This window comes from Condylura cristata, unplaced genomic scaffold (assembly GCF_000260355.1).
Source record: "Condylura cristata isolate star-nosed mole 26May11 unplaced genomic scaffold, ConCri1.0 scaffold00020, whole genome shotgun sequence".
Classification (NCBI taxonomy): domain Eukaryota; kingdom Metazoa; phylum Chordata; class Mammalia; order Eulipotyphla; family Talpidae; genus Condylura; species Condylura cristata.
Window position 1 is genome coordinate 1,753,161 of NW_004567121.1, and position 20,711 is coordinate 1,773,871.

Sequence of the window (20,711 nt, forward strand, 5' to 3'; positions counted from 1 at the left end):
AAGAAGCCAGGCAGAGTTCCTGGAGTCCAGATGTGCATTTCAGACAACATGTAAGTGTCTGGAGGTTACAGTAACCCTAGATAACAGATCAGATCAGGCTGAGCATATGCCAACTGGTAATAACAACAGATCAGTATGAAAGCCATCAATAATACTTTGTAGATTTCTTTAAGCTGTAGACTAGTAATGTACAAATAAATTTTTCCAGGAGACTGTCTTTGTCTCTATCACCATTTAGCTTCTTAGAGGGTTGTTATGTTTTGTTTCTGAGAGGCAAATACTGTTCCTATTCCTTAAACTATAAACTAATGGTTAACTTCCACCTTTTCATAAAGCCTAGCTAAAATGAATACAGAGTATATGGTTATAAAGTAAGACTGCCAGACAAAAATTCCATTTTGACTATCTTAAAGGACATCCTAACACAGACATGCCTAATTTCAAGAGTATTTTTAATCTTAGTTAATACAGTACATTTTGAAAGAAACTTCAAAGATTATTTCTCAAGTGGCAAACTATCTCCTTTTGGAGGAGGGGAAGCTTTTACTGAATGTCATTACAATGTTAGTGACTGTCCATCTGTTCTCATGCCACATATGAACCTACTAGAAAAAGCACAGAATTTGTCTGACCCTGGAGAATGAGCCCGTCAGTTCCACAAACGTGGTCAGAGCCAGAATTAAGGTTTTTATTCCCTTTGTCACTAGTCTGCTTAATTCTGTTCCAGGATCACCCAGAGCATGGGTCAACCATGATGGCGAAGGGACTTCTGAATGCAAACTGGAGCCAGCAAAGCCAGGGGTCAGGGATGCTCAAAACATACCCTCCCCTAATCCCATCCAGATTCCCACTCACGTAGAGCCTACCTACCAAAAAGTTTCATTTACATTTCTAGTCCCTAAGTTCCAAGAATAAATCTCTTATGAAGCCATCTGCAATGTGTCTAGCAACCATAAATGTTGATATTTAACAAAATGGGTCTTTATTTGCAACAAAGCTTTTTTTTACTACAAGGAAGATAAAGCTTTTAACATACAATTTTATGTGAACATAAAAAACTTCCAAGGGGAAAATCAGGTGAGATGTATTTTTACCCATACAAACAAGTACAGTTTTAGACTGAGGGGAGCTTTTCAACCCAGAAACTTGGTACTAAAAACTGAAGGAAAGTAAGGCACGATGAAATATTAACTGCTCCAAGAAGCTGCTCTGGTGTTTTAACTGGGCCCCAGCCCCACACGCTGCTGGCTGAGAGGGACCTGCAGGGGCCAGGTTTTCTAACCAAAGCCACTAATCAAAATTTCTGTCACAAAATCACGTCATGCACAGGCAATTTTGTAAGAAGTCTGCTCTGTGAGGTGAACACTAGGAAACGCTTAAAAATAATGTTTAAATTATTTTTGGAGCATTACTTTCTATACAGAAAATACAACCAGGTATATAATTCATTTTCCTGCAAGTATGGGCAGTGACCCGGGAGCTGTTTCCAAAGAAGCAGGGGTCTAAAAGATGTCCATTGTCTAAATGTCAGGCTGTTCTGATTTTGCTACAGAACTACTCTTCGACCCATACAGTAACGTCAAATCTTAAAAGTTCAGCAATTTGAAAAAAAATTAATACCGTGGTTAAGTGGCTGATAGTGAAATCAGACTGGGGCTTTCAGAAAGGGCTTTCTGTTGCACCGCCAGCGAAGGTGGAAAAATGAAAAAATGAGACTGTCAATTCGTAAGAACTCAACATCAATCAAGCCAAACTTGGTTTTTCTGAAGCCCCACGGCTCCCAGCCCCCAGCCGTGAACGGCAGGTGTGCAGAGTGGGCGATGATGACCACCTGTCGGCTGTCCTGGGAGAGGCTGTGGTGCCAGTGCAGGAGGCATGTGCCAGGGGCCCCGTCACACCCACACGTCCAACTGCAGTCCTGGCTGCCACACAGGATGGGTGAGGCTCACAAAAAGTTCACTTTGTATCATGACTGGAGTTTCATGACCTGTATCATCAAACTGGTATCATGGCCCAGCAAGGTACCAAGTTAAAGTTCATGAAAACACTTCTTTTTGTTTTCAGATGCTCTGAAATCTACTAGTACTTGGGCAGAATCAGGAATTAAGCTCTGAATCATATTCAGCTCTGAAGAGAGAAAGGATTTCTTGATACCCGAAGAGACATGCAATGTGTAACTTTTTATTTTAAACACAGGACAGACGTACTGAGACAAGTAAGTGCACAATTTTGCCTGGCACTTACCAGGGAGACAGTGGGCTATGAAAGCAAGTCCGTGTCCTCCTGACACTCGGGGTTGTCCATCTTTACCCCAGGAGGAGAGGATTTACTGCAAAGCTACACAGGACCTTTTTAAAGACCATTTCTTTGCAGACTCTATCTAACACCAGTCTAAACCAGTTCCAAGGGAAAGACTCCCAAATATTTAGAAGTAGCCCTGCTTCTGCAGGTGGTCACTCTGAAACTCAATATTCATTTGAAAAATACAAAGTCTGGGGTATTTATCCAATAATCTACTTCTTCAAGTGATTATCTTCAGAAACATCTTTATCAATTCACAGTTATCCACAGCTTACAACAGGAAGGAAGCAACCCGTCAGCACAGTTTCCTGACACAACCCACCTGGGTGATCCATCCGCAGCTCACCTGCTGGGGAACTCCCAGTCAGCCGGGGAGGCAGTGCAGCTGCCACACTGCCAGGACAGTGTGCTTTCCTGCCACCAGTGCATCCAGAATCACCTTCAACTCTGCTGATTCCCCAAATTAAAATGAGCCAGAATCTAATTACTTACACACACACACACACACGCACCCCTCCCTCTCTGGGTCTATTTCTCATTTGCACTATTTTACTTCTTGACAAATCCTCAATCAATTCCTTTGAGTTATGGGATGAACATTTAAGGCATTAGGAATAAAGTAACAATACATCACCACTCATGAAATTTCAAGATGTTTTCCCAGGTACACATTTATGTCGGGTCAGGGCGGTCACATGAATTCAGGATAGTGGTTCTATAAACAGCTGTGAGGACAACGTACCACAAGTAATAGAGGCTGGGAGGAAGCCAGCATTTTTATACCTACTTCTCAACACATACTGGCTTTCATGTGGTCAAGAGCAAGAAGGTCTAAACAAGCTGTTCTGATCAATTTCCAGCCTGACTGTTTGGAAGCTGCCAGTAAAACAAGGCTGTGAAGTTGGACAGAAGTCCAGAAACTGACATTCATCTTTCCCTTTCACTAGCCTGTTTCCTACAGAAAATTCAAATATGAAGGCACTACAATTACTATGCTATACCTTTTTCCTCCTCAGTTATCTTAAGACCTATCCATTTCATTTCTGTTCCCCACATATTTACGTATACTAGGAGCCAGTGACACCACGTGGTAGGAAAACACCCAGACCCTATGTTTAGACCTGTATCCGAGGCTACCTCCCGGTCATGGTGGGAGCCCACCATCTCGCACCAGGTGGAGACCTGGTCACCAAGGAATCTTCCGGAATTCGATGCCTGCTCCAGGCCTTGGTGCCCACTTCCCAGGACAGAGGCACACTTTTCCTAAAGGCAATGCAATGTGTGCTGAAGGGCACAAGATTTCCCTCTATAGGAATTTAAATGCTCCCTTCTAACTCCAACCCTAATCCTGGCACTGTCCTGTGAGCATGTAAAGACAAACTATAACCCTCCCTCCACCCCCAATCACCACCCTTGGACTTTTTAATGAATGGAGCTGCCACCCCCCTTCCCAACCTGTCCTGAGCCAGTTACCTCCACATGCCTTGTATGATGAACCCTGGGGAGACCTTCCCTCCTCATCCGGCCCACCCCCTACCTCCATGCTGCAGGAGACACTGCTCTGAATAGCGTGGTGGTGGACTGCACTGGACTGGCAGGAAAAGGCAGTACTGCCCTTCACTGTCCCTCGATGATCCTCACCCCACTATGTTCTCTAGACAGTGCTATCATAATTCTGTGGCCTTAGAGTCCTTCCAAAGGATTTGACTGAGCCATCTTATTTTGAAAAACAAATAAAAATAACCTCAACACTCAGTACAGTCAAATGATACCAACTCTGAGCTTGCTTTTAGAGACACATACATCCCTATCCCCCAATATTCTACCAAGAGTGCAATTTATTGCGATTTCCAGGTGCTTTATTTTACCATTTACCTCACCAAAATTGTACAAATGTTAGACTTTAAAAGTAAATATGCAGCTCTACACATTTTCCACTTAAGACTATTCCTTAGATATAAAGTATTAAACATTTTGAAGTTATTAGCTTTCAGAAACGATGGTGTACTTTAGCCAAATATCAGATCTTGGGGAGGAAATGAGAATTTAAACTACAAACAGAAAAATTTCTGACTACAGAGTAAGTGTGGCTTCCTCTATGAAATTTAACACGGGCAGCAGGAAACAGCTGACAAAAATCTCTTCTAAATTCACATTAAGATCTTAAATATTACTGTATTTCACTGAATGATTGTGAAGACGAAGGCATGGAGCAAAAACAGAAGTCTAAAAGCTGCATCTTAAACAGTTTTTAAATTAAAGCATATTAAAGTCTATCAACTTTATTCGTTCAGTTAAAACTCGCTGCATATAAAGTGAAACACTAATCTGTTCACACAGATAGATGGTTATCTGCCACACACCAGGAGGATGAGACATAATGAAAGCTTCCCACTTAAAACAATTCACAAAAGGCAGCTGCCTCCTTTTATCCCACACTGTATAAAAAAGAGAAACAAAAGTTACACCTCCATTCTTGACCCGATTTTGCCTGATCACAAAGATGTAACCATTGTGTTTTGGATGTTTAATGGTTTAAATATTTGTCCTCAAAACATGTCTATCAGGATTGGGCTGTTTGATTCCTTCCTACCAAAGCTTTACTCCAGAGAGCACATTAATACCCAAAGCAGGTATCCTGCCTCTAAGCGTCACAGGCAAACCCAAGCCCAGAGCATTTTGTAGGGAAACAAAACAGTAATTAAACCATGCATAAAAATAAGAAAAGAGGAGCCCAAAGCCAGCAGAGCATCTGAGAGGCACAGTCAATGGTCCAACCACTGACTGTGGTTGGACTAAGCTTTCAAGTCACCACGTAATTCCAGAAGAGTCTAAACCTAGTCTGCAAACCATAACACAGCAATGTCATATAAATGACTATGCTCTGGTCCTGTACATAGGAATAGAATGGCAGTCACCACTAGGCAGGCAGGGGCATAAACTCTGTGCTAAAGACCGTCTGGTCTGCTGATCTCAAAGGTCTTTTACCTGTCAGGTCCTCACATCCTTCCTCCTCCTCTGAGTCCTTTCCACTCCTGGGCAGACAGAGCTGCTGGCCCAGCTCTAGTGGGCAGAATGGGTTGGTGGCTCCTTGCCTGGTGAGCCCACTGTGCCTATGGGTCAAGCCGGGCTTGTACTAATTCAGTGCAAGTCTGCCTGCCTCCTCCCCAATCCCCCTACAGTGCTCTGTCCATTACTGAATGACTGTAACACCCTCCTACTTGAGAAGAGGATACTGGTCCCTAGCCAGATGGGAGCACTTGCCCCAGGGGCTGCAACCAGTCAGTGGAAGAGCTGAGACAGGACTGGGTCACCTGCTGGAAATTTCCACTCCCGCACTTCAAACCAGACTCTCAAAAAAAGAACCCGGGAGAAAACAAAGCTGGCGTACTATATATGCCAGCCTTTCTATGCAGAGAGAACAGAATTTGAGGCTTCAAATGTATACACTGGCAAGATCCAAGTAAAAAAAGAGTGAAATACAGACACACATGTGCTGCATTAAATTCTCTTTAACTCCATTAATATTTGCACACTTGCTGTGTACTAAACTGTTTTCTTAAAGAGCTGGGTTGTTTTGACTAGTTTAGCAGAATTTCTGCTTGGGTATAAGGAAAACTGAGGTCTAGATTCATTCATTTACTGACACAGTATACATCCAGAATTAATTTCTGGACCTCTGGGTGTTAAAAAAAATGTCTCAAGGGACAGACAGACAAGAAACCTTCTTTCAGCTTTTCCCTCCAGCACATCTATTCCACAGCAAAGTAATTTGCTCAACAAACTAAGGTTGCCATGCTTGGCTCCCCTCAAAGGATGTTACAAACACATACTCATAAGAAAAAAATAGGTCCCTCCACTTAAGCTAGCTTCTTTAAAAAAGATTCAAGTCACAAATTAAATCTTTAATTGCTTCAATTAAAACATTTTAGGAATTGGAACGGAAAGCATGCTTCAATCTAAGCATGTGACACGAGGGGAGGAAAAGGGACCAGAACAATGTAGACAGTTGACTGCGTTCTTTCGATTTTAAGACATAACCTCCTGGGGATGAAACAGTTGATTGATTCATTTTCTTTTCATTTTGATTTCAAACCATTTCCACTCGTAAGGGAGGGCAACAAAGCCCCAAACCAAAGCATGGTGCACAATGCAGTGCTGAAGGTCCGATGCAAGCCCATGGCCTTTACCTGTTTCCAAATCCCGACTTCTGTGCCCTCATTCTAGAAATGAAGCAAATCCCCTCTCAGGTATGCACACACACCCCAGGCAACACCTGGCCTGCACGTGCTGTGGCTGTGAGCACAGTTGAGAGAGGAAGGGAGATGGCCTGGGCACAGACCTCGGTCCTCTCCTGGCCCATGGCACAAGTGGCAGGGCAGAACAAGGTGTGGAAATGCCCATCAGGGGCCCCCACGCAGGACCTGGTCCTCTCCCTCACTGTCTTGGGGAGCCACAACTTTACTCATGGGCTGTGGGAACCTGGCCCAGGCAGAGGACCGTGGAAATACAAACTACATTTGGTTTTCCCACAGGGCCCTGTGGGAGACCAACTAATTCTAAGCAAGTGCTTAAAACCATAAAGACAAACTAAAGTTACACAGACTACCAAGTAAATGCTGCGATTTGAACCATTAGTACTGGTCACCTCAAATATGTCAAGAGTCTCTAAAAAGAAGGACCCATGGTTCACTCAGAAATAACAGGCAAAAAAGTGTAATTCCTTCAGGCAGGAAAGCAAGTTTTAAAATTCTTGATTCTCTTCAGGCAATGGATAGTCCCAGTGTTAAGTCAATGAGAAATCAATCTCCCTTTTATTTTTAAAAGAATTGCATAAATTGTGATTGCATTAAAAAGTAGTTAGCAGGCATGTTAGGTCTCTAGACCATTCTCCAAATACACATCTTGGACAACAGTTAATTTTCTGCCAAATCAAATGGGCCAACTTCCAGAGAAATACTGAGGCAGAGCTGGGGTATCATGTGGGTTTCCAGATGTCTCTCCATGGTGCAAAGATTTGCCGAAAAACAAGGTTCTTCTCAGGGAAGAAGGAGTTCACTGGTAGACTAGGGGTGATCTTCCTTCCGCTTCTTGCAGTCCCATTTCTGGAAGATTTTCTTCTTTTTCACTGGTTTGTTTTGGGATGTGAGGGGTTAGAATTACAGCAGCATTTACAATGAATTCACTTCCCCAAACTACTGAAATGACAGTTCCATCCCATGGAAAGCAGGAGAGAACAATTCTCTGCTATTACGTCTACTGAACTGCTGTGGTTGTAACATCTCATTGAGGGACAAGGAAGAACTAGTGACTGAGTATCTACCAGACACGTTCACTCTATTAACTTATCTAAAAGCTCCCTTAACTCTCAGAGGTGAACACGCCTTCTCTTGACACATAAGGAATATATTCCAGGTCACTCCACGGATCTGAAGAACATGGGTCCCTTCCGACTCTGCGCCATGTCCAGGCACCTCCCTGTAGGGAGGGCGGAGACTGTGTTCAAGTGCGGAAAACATCTGTGGCCTCCACCAGATGGAGGGGTCTCATTTTGCTAAAAAGAAAAAGCAGGTCCCAAAAGTATAATTTAGGGGGTTAATTTCTATCTGGAGTACTTCTGGTGATGGGTCAAAAACTTGATCCCACCTGAATGAAATCTTTACCAACAAAAGAATGTTGACAGTTAATCCTAAATCATACTAATAGACATCATGGCACAGTGATGGGCATGCCAAAAATCAAGATCAAAATTAAGAAAAAATTTCATTTGTCTTATTATAAATGTTAGCTAAGGTTCTGCAAACATACAAAAAAAGCACAAAGAACACCTATAACTTAAATGCAAAAATATTAACATTTTGATATATTTTCCTTCTACTCTTGCCATCATAAAACTTTTGGACACCAAAAATTATGTTATGGATTAAATTCCACCCCTGCAAGAAAAAAAAAATGTTTAACTATAGTCCTTCATGTATAATCCCTCACAGGTTTGGAGGTGGGGCCGTGGGCTTTGATTGGGTCATGAGGATAAAGGCCCAGTAGTGGGATTAGAGGTAAAAAGAGGTCAGAGTCAACAGAGAATGCTCACCAGAAGTAACCAGGCTGGCACCTGACTCAGATTTCTATCTTCCAGAACTGAGAGACAAATGTTTGCTGTTCTAAGACACCCAAACTATGTAATTTTTGTCACAGCAGACACAAACATACCAACACTGCAAGGTCAGAGCCAACAATTTTGTAACATTTGTAAACTTGACATTATGTATTTCCCCATATAATTACTTTTTTAACATAATTAAGAAGCTAGCAGTGGTCTGTCAAACAGAGGAATTAAGAACCTAGGGATTTTCAGTATTCATAAGACTATTAATAATTTTAAGGCTGCTAAAAATAATCCTGTGATGACTCTTCATGTGCATACAGTTCTGCTTTTTCTCCTGAAAAAGAAGGGAACATCGGGGCCTCAGTTCTGAGCCTGCAGCGGGTGGGCAGTGACACTCTGCTGACAGCCAGCAAACAGTGCAGGCTGAGTCCTCAAGGTCTTAAAGGACAGGCCTCTGCCTTGTGTCAATAGGCCCTCCAAAGAGAAGGACCGTCATCTGAGGTTCCACAGCCCAGTCCCATCCACATTCCACAGCCCAGTCCCATCCACAGCAAATAACTGGAGGACCATGACCAGAACGAAGGTGGTAGAAGTTGGAGGTTTTGTCCAGAGACTGAGGCTGACCCCACAAAAGAAGGAATCGAAGACATCTGAATCTGGAGTGGGAGGTAATGTCCCTGGGGAGTCCTGTCCCAGCGTGGGTAGGGTGACCACGTACATACCAAGGTGCAAGGAGCCTCAGGTACTGATCAAGTGCTCAAGTGTTAAAGTAGGTTAGGACTAAGGCAGTATCGCTGGCAATTTGAAATAGATCGTCAAATCTAACACCAAAAATACCTTAAACTGTAAAATAAGACAAATCACCAAATGTCCAGTTTATTTCCCTGCCTTAGAGTCACATAAAACTACAGGACTCATTTTCTTTAGTAAGAAGTTTTTGCCATGCAGCATATACAATGTCTTGAGCTACCCACATATCTTCACGAACCATGTCTGAGAATAACACAGTATACACTTATGGACACATTCGAGGCCCCACACAAGGGTGTAACAACAAATACTGGACTTATCAAAAAAAAAAGGAACTAGGATTATTACTAAATCTCCCCCAATGTTAGAAGTCCAGCCTTCCATAAAGACAGTAAAAATAGAGGATAAAAGTACTGACCTCTGAAGTTCTTGTACTTTTTAGAATGAATCACTACCACTCATAAATAATTAGGTAAAAGATAACACAGGTTTCTAGTCCCACAATGATGGGCCAGCCCCATCTCTCAGGTCCTTTTTATAACAGAAACAGTGGACATACAACACAAGCAATCAAAGGGGCTCGAATCCTAGGAACGCCAGGTTTTGAGGGTTATAGGGTGGTTAGTCTGGTTTCATCACTATCTCCACATTTCCCTGACAGGGCACTGCAGAGGCCTCTGATAGGGACACACAGAGAAAGGTTACTGACACTAATCAGTGGACGAGGTGAGGGTGACTTCACAAAAGAAAACCTTTCTGACACCTTCCCTATTCCAGCCAAAACACTATACCCTGCAGTTTCAGTGTGGCTAAGAGGAGGTAGTCTGATTCCATGGTTAAGTGGTGTGGGCAGGCTGAATCAGGATCTGATTTTCCAGCCCCTGCTCAGAAGAAACATACAGGAGTTAATCCTAAACCCTGTCCAGCCAGTGCAGTGTTGAAGGGATTGCATGGCCACCTGATTTTCTGTCACCCTGTGGGGTAGAACCAAATGATGTTCAATTTCCCTTCCAGGGCAGCATCAGAGGATCCAGCAACAAATTCATATATTCCTTCTCTCCAGAGCTCACTAAGGAGAATGAGAACACCCACCCACTGTCTATGAGGGAGAGGAGAGCTAAGAGGCAGGGATAGCTGGAATGTAAATAGGGAGAAGACAGGAAAAGAGCTTTATTTTAGCCCCTACCCTGTAAAAACAAGGCCATGTGAGTTTGCCCTCCACCATTTCTCCCCTTTCAGGTAAACTTCTAGAAACTAAATGACAAGGAAATAATCTTCAAAGCAGCCAAGACAGAAATGACACATTATTTATAGGCAAACACCCTCTCAAACAACAGCTGATTTTTCATCTGAAACCATGAAAGCCAGAGAGAAGTGGCAGATCTTGAGCACTTGGAGGTAGGGGGAGGCAGGGTAGGAAACAGAACCTGCAAAATCTATTATCAGTGAAAATATCCTGTAACAAAGGGGGAATAAAGACAATTTCAGACAAAAGGAACTAAGTGCACTGTTCTTAGGTCTGTCGTTAAAGAGTGACTAAAAGGCCTCTAAACAGAAAGGAAATGACGAACAGAATGCTAGAACTTAGAAATACTGAAATGGGAAAAAGGAAATAAACTAGTCTACTTCTCATTAATTTGTAAAATTATTTTTGATGATAGCAAAAATTGTAACATCTGACATGGTGTTAATACATAGAGTAGAAATACCTGAAACAAGGAAATTTGAAAAGTACAGCAGCAAGTAAAGGGACCAAAAGGGACCACACCACAGATGAAGTCGCAAGATCACCCATCAGTAGCAGTAAAGTATGTTACATCTACAGAGTAATGATACTGTATAGACAATACATTTAAAAACACTATAATAAATCACAAGGGAACCCTGAAAAACGTTTAAATAACCCACTGTTAGCTGTATACCTTAAGACTTAATAAATATAAATAATTACCTTCGATATAAATAGCAAATACAACATTTAAAAGAAAGATTTGGTGGAAGACATGAAAACAATACTAAAAGATAGGTTTTATACAAAAAGAAAACTCCAATACAATCTAGATAGCTGAAAGTTAAAAGATGGAAAAAGCTGCACCTAAGAAGCAGGGGTAGCTCATAGCTGGCAACAAGGAAAGGACCAGTATAACAGGAAGACATAACACTTCGGCCAATGGGTAAATGCCAAACAACAATGGCCTCACAATGTAAGAAGCAAATTCTGACAGATTTGAAAGGAGAAACAGACAAATCTACCATTAAAGATGGGAACTTCAACAGCACACTATCAGCAACTGACAGAACTACAAGAAAATTGGCAAGGGTACAGAAGATCTGAGCAACATATGGCACCACTGAGATCTAACTGACACATGTATATATAAAACCAACACCTCATCCAGTAGCAGAATACAGGGTTTTGGTGGGGTTTTTTTTCCCAACTACTCATGGGACATGACCAAAAATAGACCAAATCTTTGAGTAATAATCTCAACAAATTGATCTCAACAAATTGAAAAGAAGCGAAATGATATCGAGTATCTTCTCCTACTACAATGGAATCAAACAAGAAAACAAAAGAACAGTAAGAAAATCCCCTCACACTGGGAAATGAAAAAGCAAACTTGTAAATAATCTAGGATCAAAGAGTAAGTCTCAAAGGAAATAAAGAGAAAGACACATAGAACTCAATGATAATGAAAACACAGTATACCAAACCATGTGGGAGAGAGCTGAAGCAGTGATAAAGGGAAACTTATGGCAGTAAATGCTTAGAGCAACAAAGGGGAAGGGCTCAAAACACTACTCTACGCTCTTACCTCAAAACTTGCAAAAACAAGGAAGGAAATAATAAAATGTAAAACAAGTGAGCATTAGAGGAAAATATATGAAAAAGTTGATTAAAGAAATAAAAATTAGGCCCTCTCTGGTGGCACAGCGGGTTAAAGCACAGCAGTAAGAAGCTAAAGCCACTTCAGCATGAGTTCAATCCCCGCCCTGGAGGTGAACACATGGCCCAGCAGACCTCTCCTGACCAGTCCGCTGCTCCCCTCAGCAATGTACTTCGTCAGTCAGCCTATTCTGCTCCCCCCATCTCTGGTGAATCCTCTCACTGCCCTGTGTCTCTGGTCTGTACCCCAGTTCTGTATGCACAATAAATCTTAAAAAAAAAAAAAGAAAGAAAGAAATAATACACTTTATACTCTGGTAACTCCAACAATATGAAACAGAAATACTGAATAGTTCTACAAACACTGATTTTTTTTTCAGTTTGTAATTTAAAAGCAACCAAAAAAGATATCTCCAGACCCAGATAGCTTTTTTACAGAATTCTACCAAATATCTACAAAGAATTAATACCAATTTTATACAAACTCTTTCAGAAAATGGAGGAAGAATACTTCCCAACTCACTACCAGGTCCTGATTTCAAAACCAAATGGCCTTCAAAGAAAACATCCTATGATATGTCTCATAATAGTAGGCATTAATATCCTCAACAACATATCAGCAAATTCAGTCCAGCAATGTATGGACTATCATCCTGATGAAGTAGAATTTACCCCAGGCATGCAAAGTAGATTAACAATAAAAACCAATCAATGTAAAGTGCCATGCATCAATATGCTAACATAAGTAAAATCACATGTATCAATTAAGTGTAGATAAACATTTTATAAAATCTCATGTCCTTTCCATTTGTGATTTAAAAAAGTCTCAGCAATTATTAAAAAGAAACTTCTTCATCTTTGAAAGGAACATGTACAAAATATCTAGTTAATATATGCATTGGTTTAAAAACAAAACTTTCCCTTAACTTTAGGTAAAAGGCAAGGATGGCTACTTCTATCATTCTTATTCAACACAGCATTGAAGCTCTAGCCAGTGCAACAGACCAAGAATAAGAAAAGAAACACAGATCAGAAAGGAAGAAATAAAAGTGTCCCTATTTCCACACTATATGATTGTCCGACATTATAAAATCTCTATGAAAAGGCACAGGACCTGACTAGACTAAAACAATTTGAAAAAAAGAATAAAGCCTGAAGAATCATTTGGCTTCTACTAGGATATAATAATACAATACCATTTGGCTTCTATATATTATATAAGCCTGTTATTACGACTTCTACAACCACAATAATAGAAGCTGTGTGGCACTGGCAGAGGAACAGACACACAGCTCAATAGAGCACAACAAAGAACCCAGAAACAGAAACACACACACACAGGCCAACTGAGTTTTTATAAAGGTGCCTTGTCAACAAATGGTGTTCGAACAATCAGGCATCCACAGGCAAAAAGATAAACACTCATCCGAAACTCCTATCTTATGCACAAATTAACATGAATCTAGGTCAAAATGTAAAATTATAAAACTTTTAGGAAAATCATAAAACTTTTGGGAGAAAATCCTTAGGACCTAGGGCAGGTAAAGAATTATTAGACTTAATGCCAACAGCAGGATCTATAAATGGAAAATGTAATAAATATACTGAGCTTTATTAAGACAAAAAACCTCTATGAAGAAGATAGAAAGAGAAGCTACAGACTGGAAGCCAATACTTACAAATCACCTTTCTGACAAAGGCCTTGAATCTTCAGTATATGAAAGTTCTTAAAAACTCGAGAGAGTAAAATCAATAATCTGATTAAACAGTGAACAAAAAACAGTCATTTCATTGAGACGAACAGAAAAGCACAAAGATATTCTACCTCATTAGTCACGGGGGAATGCAAATTAAAACGAGGTATCACTGCGCATGTAGCAGAATGGCTAAACAAAAAAATAGTGATAATAGCCACCAAATGTTGGCTAAGACCTGGAGAAACTGGATCTTTCCTACACTGCTAATGGGAATATAAAATGGTCCAGCCGCTAGGGCAAACTGGCAGTTTCTTAAAAAACAAACTATCATATAACCCAACAATTGCACGCCTGGGCATCTATCCCAGAGAAATGAAAATTCATGTTCACACAGAAACCCACACAGAACTTTTCAAAGCAGCAATCTGTTGCCCTGCTGAAGTCACAGTGGCCAGTAGCCTTATTCTTGGTCTGTTGCACTGGCTTGAGCTTCAATGCTATGTTGAATAGGGAGAATCTACCAGAGGGCATTTGCCCATGACTGCCCACTGACAGCTACTGGAAAATGGACCCAGGGGACAATATGTGGGCTGGTAAACTCTCCCTGAGTGCCAGTGGTGCCAGGTCCCCAGCGGAACCTGCAAACAACCTACATCCTTCAACAAGTGAATAGTTAAACTACAACACAGCCACACCGTGAGGTACTGTTCAACCAAGTAAGGATACGGTTATCTTGGATGGCTCTCAAGGGAATCATGATTCGTGCAAAAGCCAGTTTCACGAGGTTCCACATAGCAAGGTCCTATGTGTGTAAGTGTACATAAAAGGACAGAGGCAGAGATGCGGAAGAGATTAGTGGTTGTCAGGGGTTAGTGAGCGAGAGGGCTGAGGCTGTGGCTATAAAAAGGTAGCAAGGGAATTCCTGGGATGGAGCTGTCCTGTATTTCCACTGGTGGTCACATACAGGAATAAATACACTGTGACCCACACACACAACCCAGAGTGCCAAGTCGTATTGGCGAAATTTGCACATGGCAACTGAGGTGTGTAATGCTATTTGCTGGTTGTGCTATTACATTTCGATGCCAGGTGCTGCCAGTGTGAGAAACTAGAGAGGGGGCTTCGAGGACTTCTTTGCCTTACACTCTCTGAAGCCATAATTATGCCACAATTAGTTTTCAAAAAAAAAATTTTAATTTGTCTAGACAGCTCAATTACTAAGTTTTGTTTATAACCAGTAAAGAATTTTTTTTTCAAGACCTACAAGGTGTACTTGTTTACTTATGGTGCCTGAAGAAGTGACCTTGCAATTTAAAAGATGAAAACCGGATGTTGAGCAAAGGAGACTCCACTCTGCCCTCAGCTCTAAGGCAGCCTTGAGGATTCTGAGGAACCAAACCATTCCACCTGCCACTTTTTCAAAGCCTAAATGTGCCAGGGAGTCTAAATAGGTAAAACAAAGCTAATACTCCTATTTGCCTGGAGAATATAGCTATTTCCTAACTCATTTAATGTTTGAGATGCTTACAAGATTAGTTTAATTACCTTCCTTCTCCTAAGTCAACAAGAGCAAGCAGAGGAGTAAGCTCTATGGGAATGACAAGCCCTGGCTGGAAGATGAGGCCTGGCTTGCCAAAACATCACTGCGAGGTCCAAGGCCCTCCATCTGCAAGGCCAGCCTGTCCAGTTAAAACAGAATGCCAGAAACAGAACTCATTTGACACTTTTATTAGCTACACTTCGGGAAAAAAAAAAAAAAAACAGGTAAAATTAATATAAAAAAACATTTTATTTAATGGCCAATAAGGATATGAAAAGATGGTAAGCATCACAAATCAGTCACGGTCAAGGAAATACAAGTCAAAACTACGACGAGATATTACCTCACATCCACCACAATGGCTACTATCAAGAACGGAAAAAAAAGTGTTAAAGAGGAAATTGAGATACTGGAACCCTTGTGTACTGTTGGTAAGAAGGTATAATGGTATTAGTTCCTTGGAGAAGTTGGGGGGCCCCCGGCAAATGAATACATAACTCCCCTATGACCCAGCAGTCTCGTTTCTGGGGATATATCCCGATGAATTCAAAGCAGAATCTTGAAGGGACATTTGCACACCCATATTCACAGCAACATTATTTACAACAGCCAAGGGATAGGGGGGAAAAACAAGATTCATTAACAAATGAATAAAGAAAATACAGTGGATTATCATTTAGCCTTACAAAGGACATTCTGATGTTCCAGCACAGAGGAACCTCATAGATGTCATGCTATAGAAGTCATTCACAAAAACACAAATACTGAATGACCCCCTATATATGAAACACCTAGAACAACAGTCAATATCAGAGACAGGAGAAGGGAGGTTGCCAGGAGGTGGGGATGTGATGGAGGGGTGGTGGGAATAGTTTAATGAGTTTGGTTTACAAGTTGTGGGAAATGGCTGCACAATAATATGAACATTCTTAGCACTATTGAACTCTATCCTTAGAAATGGTGATATGGTCAATTTGATGAGTTATGAGCTTTGTACTTAAAGACAGATTTTTATGCAACTCAATATATTCAGAATGCTTCAGTGCACAATTAGTATGAATGGAGGTGTTTTCACATTACTTTAGATACTAAGTCTTCAAACTCCAGTGTGTGTGGATGCTGACAGTGCATCTTAATTTAGCCTCATCCCATTTAAAGTGCGCAGTCCTAGCATGCAGCCTCCCCACCCGGCGAGCGCTGAGTCAGGCCTCTCACCACCCCTGCGTGACACTTTCTAGCTAGATTCAAGTAAACACAATCACACCCTTGACCTTTTCCAACTCTCATTTCCGATCACACTGACTGCAATTTCAAGTACAAGTATGTACAGAACTTTGTACATGATGTGTATTAAAAACACACTCACCCAGAAGAGGCATTTAGCAAAGTAAGCCCTCCTGTCAATGATCTTGATTAAAACCATCAGATACTCACTAAGCAACATTAGTCAAGTTAATCCTCCCACAGTAGGAGATTAGAATGTGGCAGAAGTGAAATAACTCTCACAGTCAAACACAATATTCTTTGGACATATCTTCAAAAAAATCAAGGACATTCAGGCAAAACTGAAGATGATTCTACTACAAACATCTAAGTGCTGTACATCCCAGCAAAAAAGTGACTTCTTATAAGAACAAAGAGGCAGGAACAAACAAGCAAGATACACTGTTCTCAATTCCAAGTTGCTGAGCAGAAAATTATTTTGTGGATGAAGGAGCCTCTGGCTAAGGAGAACCTCTTCATAACCTCACATTTGTGTTGCACTGGCTGAAGCCAATCATAAAGACTTCTTTGTGAAAAATGTATTTTGCAATAAATTATCAAAAGCTTCATTGAAGATCTTAATGGATACTGTTGGATAAGGAATACTAAACACGGCCAAAAAGAGAAGAGAAGCAAAATTTATCAACTCAGCATATTTCAGTGGTCTCCAGGCACCAAGTTAACATTATGAGAATGGCCAGGACAAAACGTTATGGAGTAGAAAGGTTGTAAATTTTATGCTTCGACTTAATAAACCCTATCTGGCTAAGTTCTCTTCCTCCCATCCCAACTCATTCCCTCCCCAAACAAAGCTCGCAAGAACTTAATACTGAAAACTTATCTTAGTACATTAACTTCAAGTTCCTTAGAACTCATTTTTTTTTTTAGTTCTATGTATTAAGTGATCACAACAAACTACTGAATGTAATTAATACTCAAAGATGTTACCTCAAGATCCATTACTTTATAGGTATAACAGTAACTGCTTAATAACTTGATTGTGATCTCTAAAGCTCTACATCTGTCACCTCAAGTAATGATTACCTTGTAATTAGCTTACTAAATAGCCATGTCACCAAAAAAAATGAATAAATAAATTCACGCCTACATTAAAAAACAAAACAAAACACTAATTCACTTACTATTGCTAGTTAACAGTAAGGAAGAACTATTTTTGTGCATTAAGCCACCACCTGGAGAAATTCATCCACAGATCTGCAGTGAAAAACTGTGCCAGCTTCCAAAGGATTCTTCAAGCACACAGGTCTTAAAATATACACATCATAAAGCCCATAATTCACTTAGTAACACTGCAGGCTCATTCACTCAGGAGCATTTCAAGGGCAGAGAAACACATGCAAGCAAGAAGCATTTCTAAGGTAGAAATGCATCTGGGAGGAATAGTAAGGAGCAGTAACTAAAGCAGGAGTGAGTGACACTAATACTCAAAGGTCCTTCCCTAGAGGGGAGTATTTCTGGGCATTTAGCAGATGTGCAGGTAACAAGAGCTACTGGAGTTTTTGCCATTTCTGCCTGTGGTTCCCAGCTACACCGAAGCCTCTGAAGTGTTCCTAACTCTGTAACATGAGGATACATCTATAGGGTTTACTCTGTAACACTGAGGGCTGGGAAGTACAGACCTACAAATGCAAAATCTGTCACATATGTATTGCAGCAGTTATGGCAAGGTATGATAAAAATTACAACACTCTATACTGGATTTCTTAATTGATTATGTTGTCATTTATTTATAACTTATTAACAGAGGAAAGAAGGATTAATCTAGACCAATGGTAACTGAGATTCTGGTGATTCCTGATTAAGATACCAAGTTGGAGTTGCACGAATGGGGAACAGTGACTTGAACCATGGCTGTCGTAACTGCATATACTCAAGTCACATGTTCAAGTTGAATGCTCAAGGGTGAAATCAAATACTGTGGTTTGCAGAGTGCTTTCAAATTAGTTGCTAATGTTTAAATGGCAGATGTTTGGGCATAGAAATCAGTACTTTCGGACTACCTTGCAATATTAGAAAAATTACTACTCTTAGGTCATACTCCCTCACAGCCACAAGTAATGGAGAAGGAGCAAATGTTCCCCAATTTGTAATAATCCCCACCAGGACATTCCCTCACTGATGGGACTACCAGCTTTTTCTGGGCATTTATGTGTGTACTCCTGATTCAAACCCTTAACTGTTTTTAATCCCTGAAAGAAAAACCCACAATCTAATCCCATTAGTACTCTGTCCAAACCCTCTGAGCAAACAAAGCAAGCCCAAAGAGGAATCTGAGTAGAAAACAAACCACTTTCATGGTTCTAAGTTGATATCGCTGACATTTAACGACTCCACTTTATTATGCTGTTTTTGAAAATCATTAACTTGTTCCATCTTCTTCTTCACACCTCTGGCTATGTTATTAAGCTCTTTGCTACAAGTGACCATGTGGAATGTCATTAGTAAGTAAATCTTGGTGGCTGGAATGACTCACACAGTCATGTATGTTAACAAAGGCAGCAGGGAGCTGCGCTGTACTGCCTAAGAGGCTACTGCTTGGACTCCAGTTCCTCACTAGCACACTCAGTAATAGTAAAGAAAAGGGTAATGTTTTATTTGACATATCCTCCACATTGCCATCAAAGTAGGGATGAAATCAGTTAAAGGATACTAAAAGTTAAAGGCTTTACATGTTACCACAGGCCTTAAACAGCAATTCAAACACCCAAAGGTTCACTGCCTCTTACCCAGGTATTGCTTACCCATTGCACTGAGATAATGGTTGAAGGCCTGGCAAGGAGGACTTGGGGTTTGTGTTGATTTGTCACAACTCATGGGTGCCGGGCTCCTGTCTGTGTCAAAAGAGAAATACCCACTGGAGGATCGAGACAGCAGGGAGGATCTTCTCACAAAGATGAAAAGCGGGGATCTGGTAGCAAATGGGCCAGGGCTGGCCGGTGGGGCCAGCGGGCCCTGAGGGCTGCCTTGGGGGCAGCGGTCCCCTTCGACTTCGAGATTACCTTGGGGCTCTGTCTGTAGAGAGGTAGGGGCCCCAGGCCTGAGCTGAGGAGGCCTCTCGGCAGGCTGCAATTGTCCACCTTCTCTGTCACACTCACAACTTACATCGGAAGGTTGCTTTGCCATTTGGTCTTTTTTTCTGCAAATAAAATAAAAAACTAAAATTACCTAAAGCAAAATAATGACGCGGCATAACGAAATTAGGAAACTTTCACCTACTCCTTGAAAATTCTTAGCGTGAATCCCAAGCACGTGAAGCCCTTTTTTTCCCTTAAACTTCTGCGACAATCTTCAAATAATAATAAAAAAAAATACACCTAAAACAACAAAGGTATCTTGGAGGGTGGGGGGGAATGAAAGGGAACTAAACTTCCTGCCACCAAACAAAACACAGTAACAATGTCAATCACTTGTGGAACGAGGGCTCTAACACACACACACAAGTTTCTGGAGAAGCAGCTTGCCTGAATTCTGTTCGCAAGTGCTCTTTGCTCCGGGCCGACTTGAATAAGTCAGAAACTCCCAGCGGGCTCTGATTTCCCCGGATCAGATACAGCGCTGGAGCGCAGGAGCGGGCGCACAGGCAGCGATTGCAGGCGGCTGGCCGCGTTCCCTGCTCCAGCCCCATTGTTCTGCCGAAAGTGCTGAGGGCAGCAAGTCTGGGGAAGGTTTGGCAAGGGCCGTCAGTCGTAGTAAGTGCGTCACAATAGAGTTTGTAACTCTGAGCGCGGCTCCGCGCCGCTCTGGAGCTCTCGCCCGCGGCTCCTTCCCGCACCTCCTCCCGCGGGGGCGGCACGCGGCACCCAAGTGGACAGAACTTCTCAGAGGTACACCCGCACGACTAGATGCACACCGCCAAATGGGGTAGGGGGAGGAGGTTCCCGAAACTCTTCCCCGGCGCTCCTCGCAAAGTCCAAAAGTAACTCCGCACGCGAGGGAACAGCGGCACGCGCGGATCCTTCGCCCCGCAGACCCTCCCCTTCGAGAGCCACCGGGCCGAAACTTACGTCCGTCCCTTTCCTTCCAAGCGTCGCGTCCGGGCCCGGGCCCCGCGGCGCCCGGCCCGCTCCCTTCGCCGACCCGGCGCCCCCCGAGCGTCACCACGAAGGCAGCGTGGGAGACAAAGCCTGGGACTCGCCTCCAGCGTCC

At 41.9% G+C, this 20,711-nt stretch overlaps 2 protein-coding genes across 3 annotated transcripts in view; both read right to left on the minus strand.

The window, feature by feature from the left end:
* BCL2L11 (BCL2-like 11 (apoptosis facilitator)) overlaps nt 1-19,692 on the minus strand; it is a 35,906-nt gene extending 16,214 nt beyond the window's left edge. The window contains exons 1-2 of one of the 2 annotated variants that reach the window (XM_004686113.2): nt 19,565-19,692; nt 19,307-19,396 (exon numbers count right to left, since the gene is read on the minus strand). In XM_004686113.2, coding sequence (XP_004686170.1) covers nt 19,307-19,396; nt 19,565-19,688 — 214 coding nt within the window. In that variant the 5' untranslated portion in view covers nt 19,689-19,692. Of the gene's footprint in view, nt 1-19,306 lie in introns of both variants that reach the window. The other variant, XM_004686112.2, reaches the window with a different exon arrangement.
* ACOXL (acyl-CoA oxidase-like) overlaps nt 19,629-20,711 on the minus strand; it is a 269,242-nt gene continuing 268,159 nt past the window's right edge. Inside the window, exon 19 of the mRNA XM_012727649.1 lies at nt 19,629-19,701. Coding sequence (XP_012583103.1) covers nt 19,657-19,701 — 45 coding nt within the window. The 3' untranslated portion in view covers nt 19,629-19,656. The remainder of the gene's footprint in view (nt 19,702-20,711) is intronic.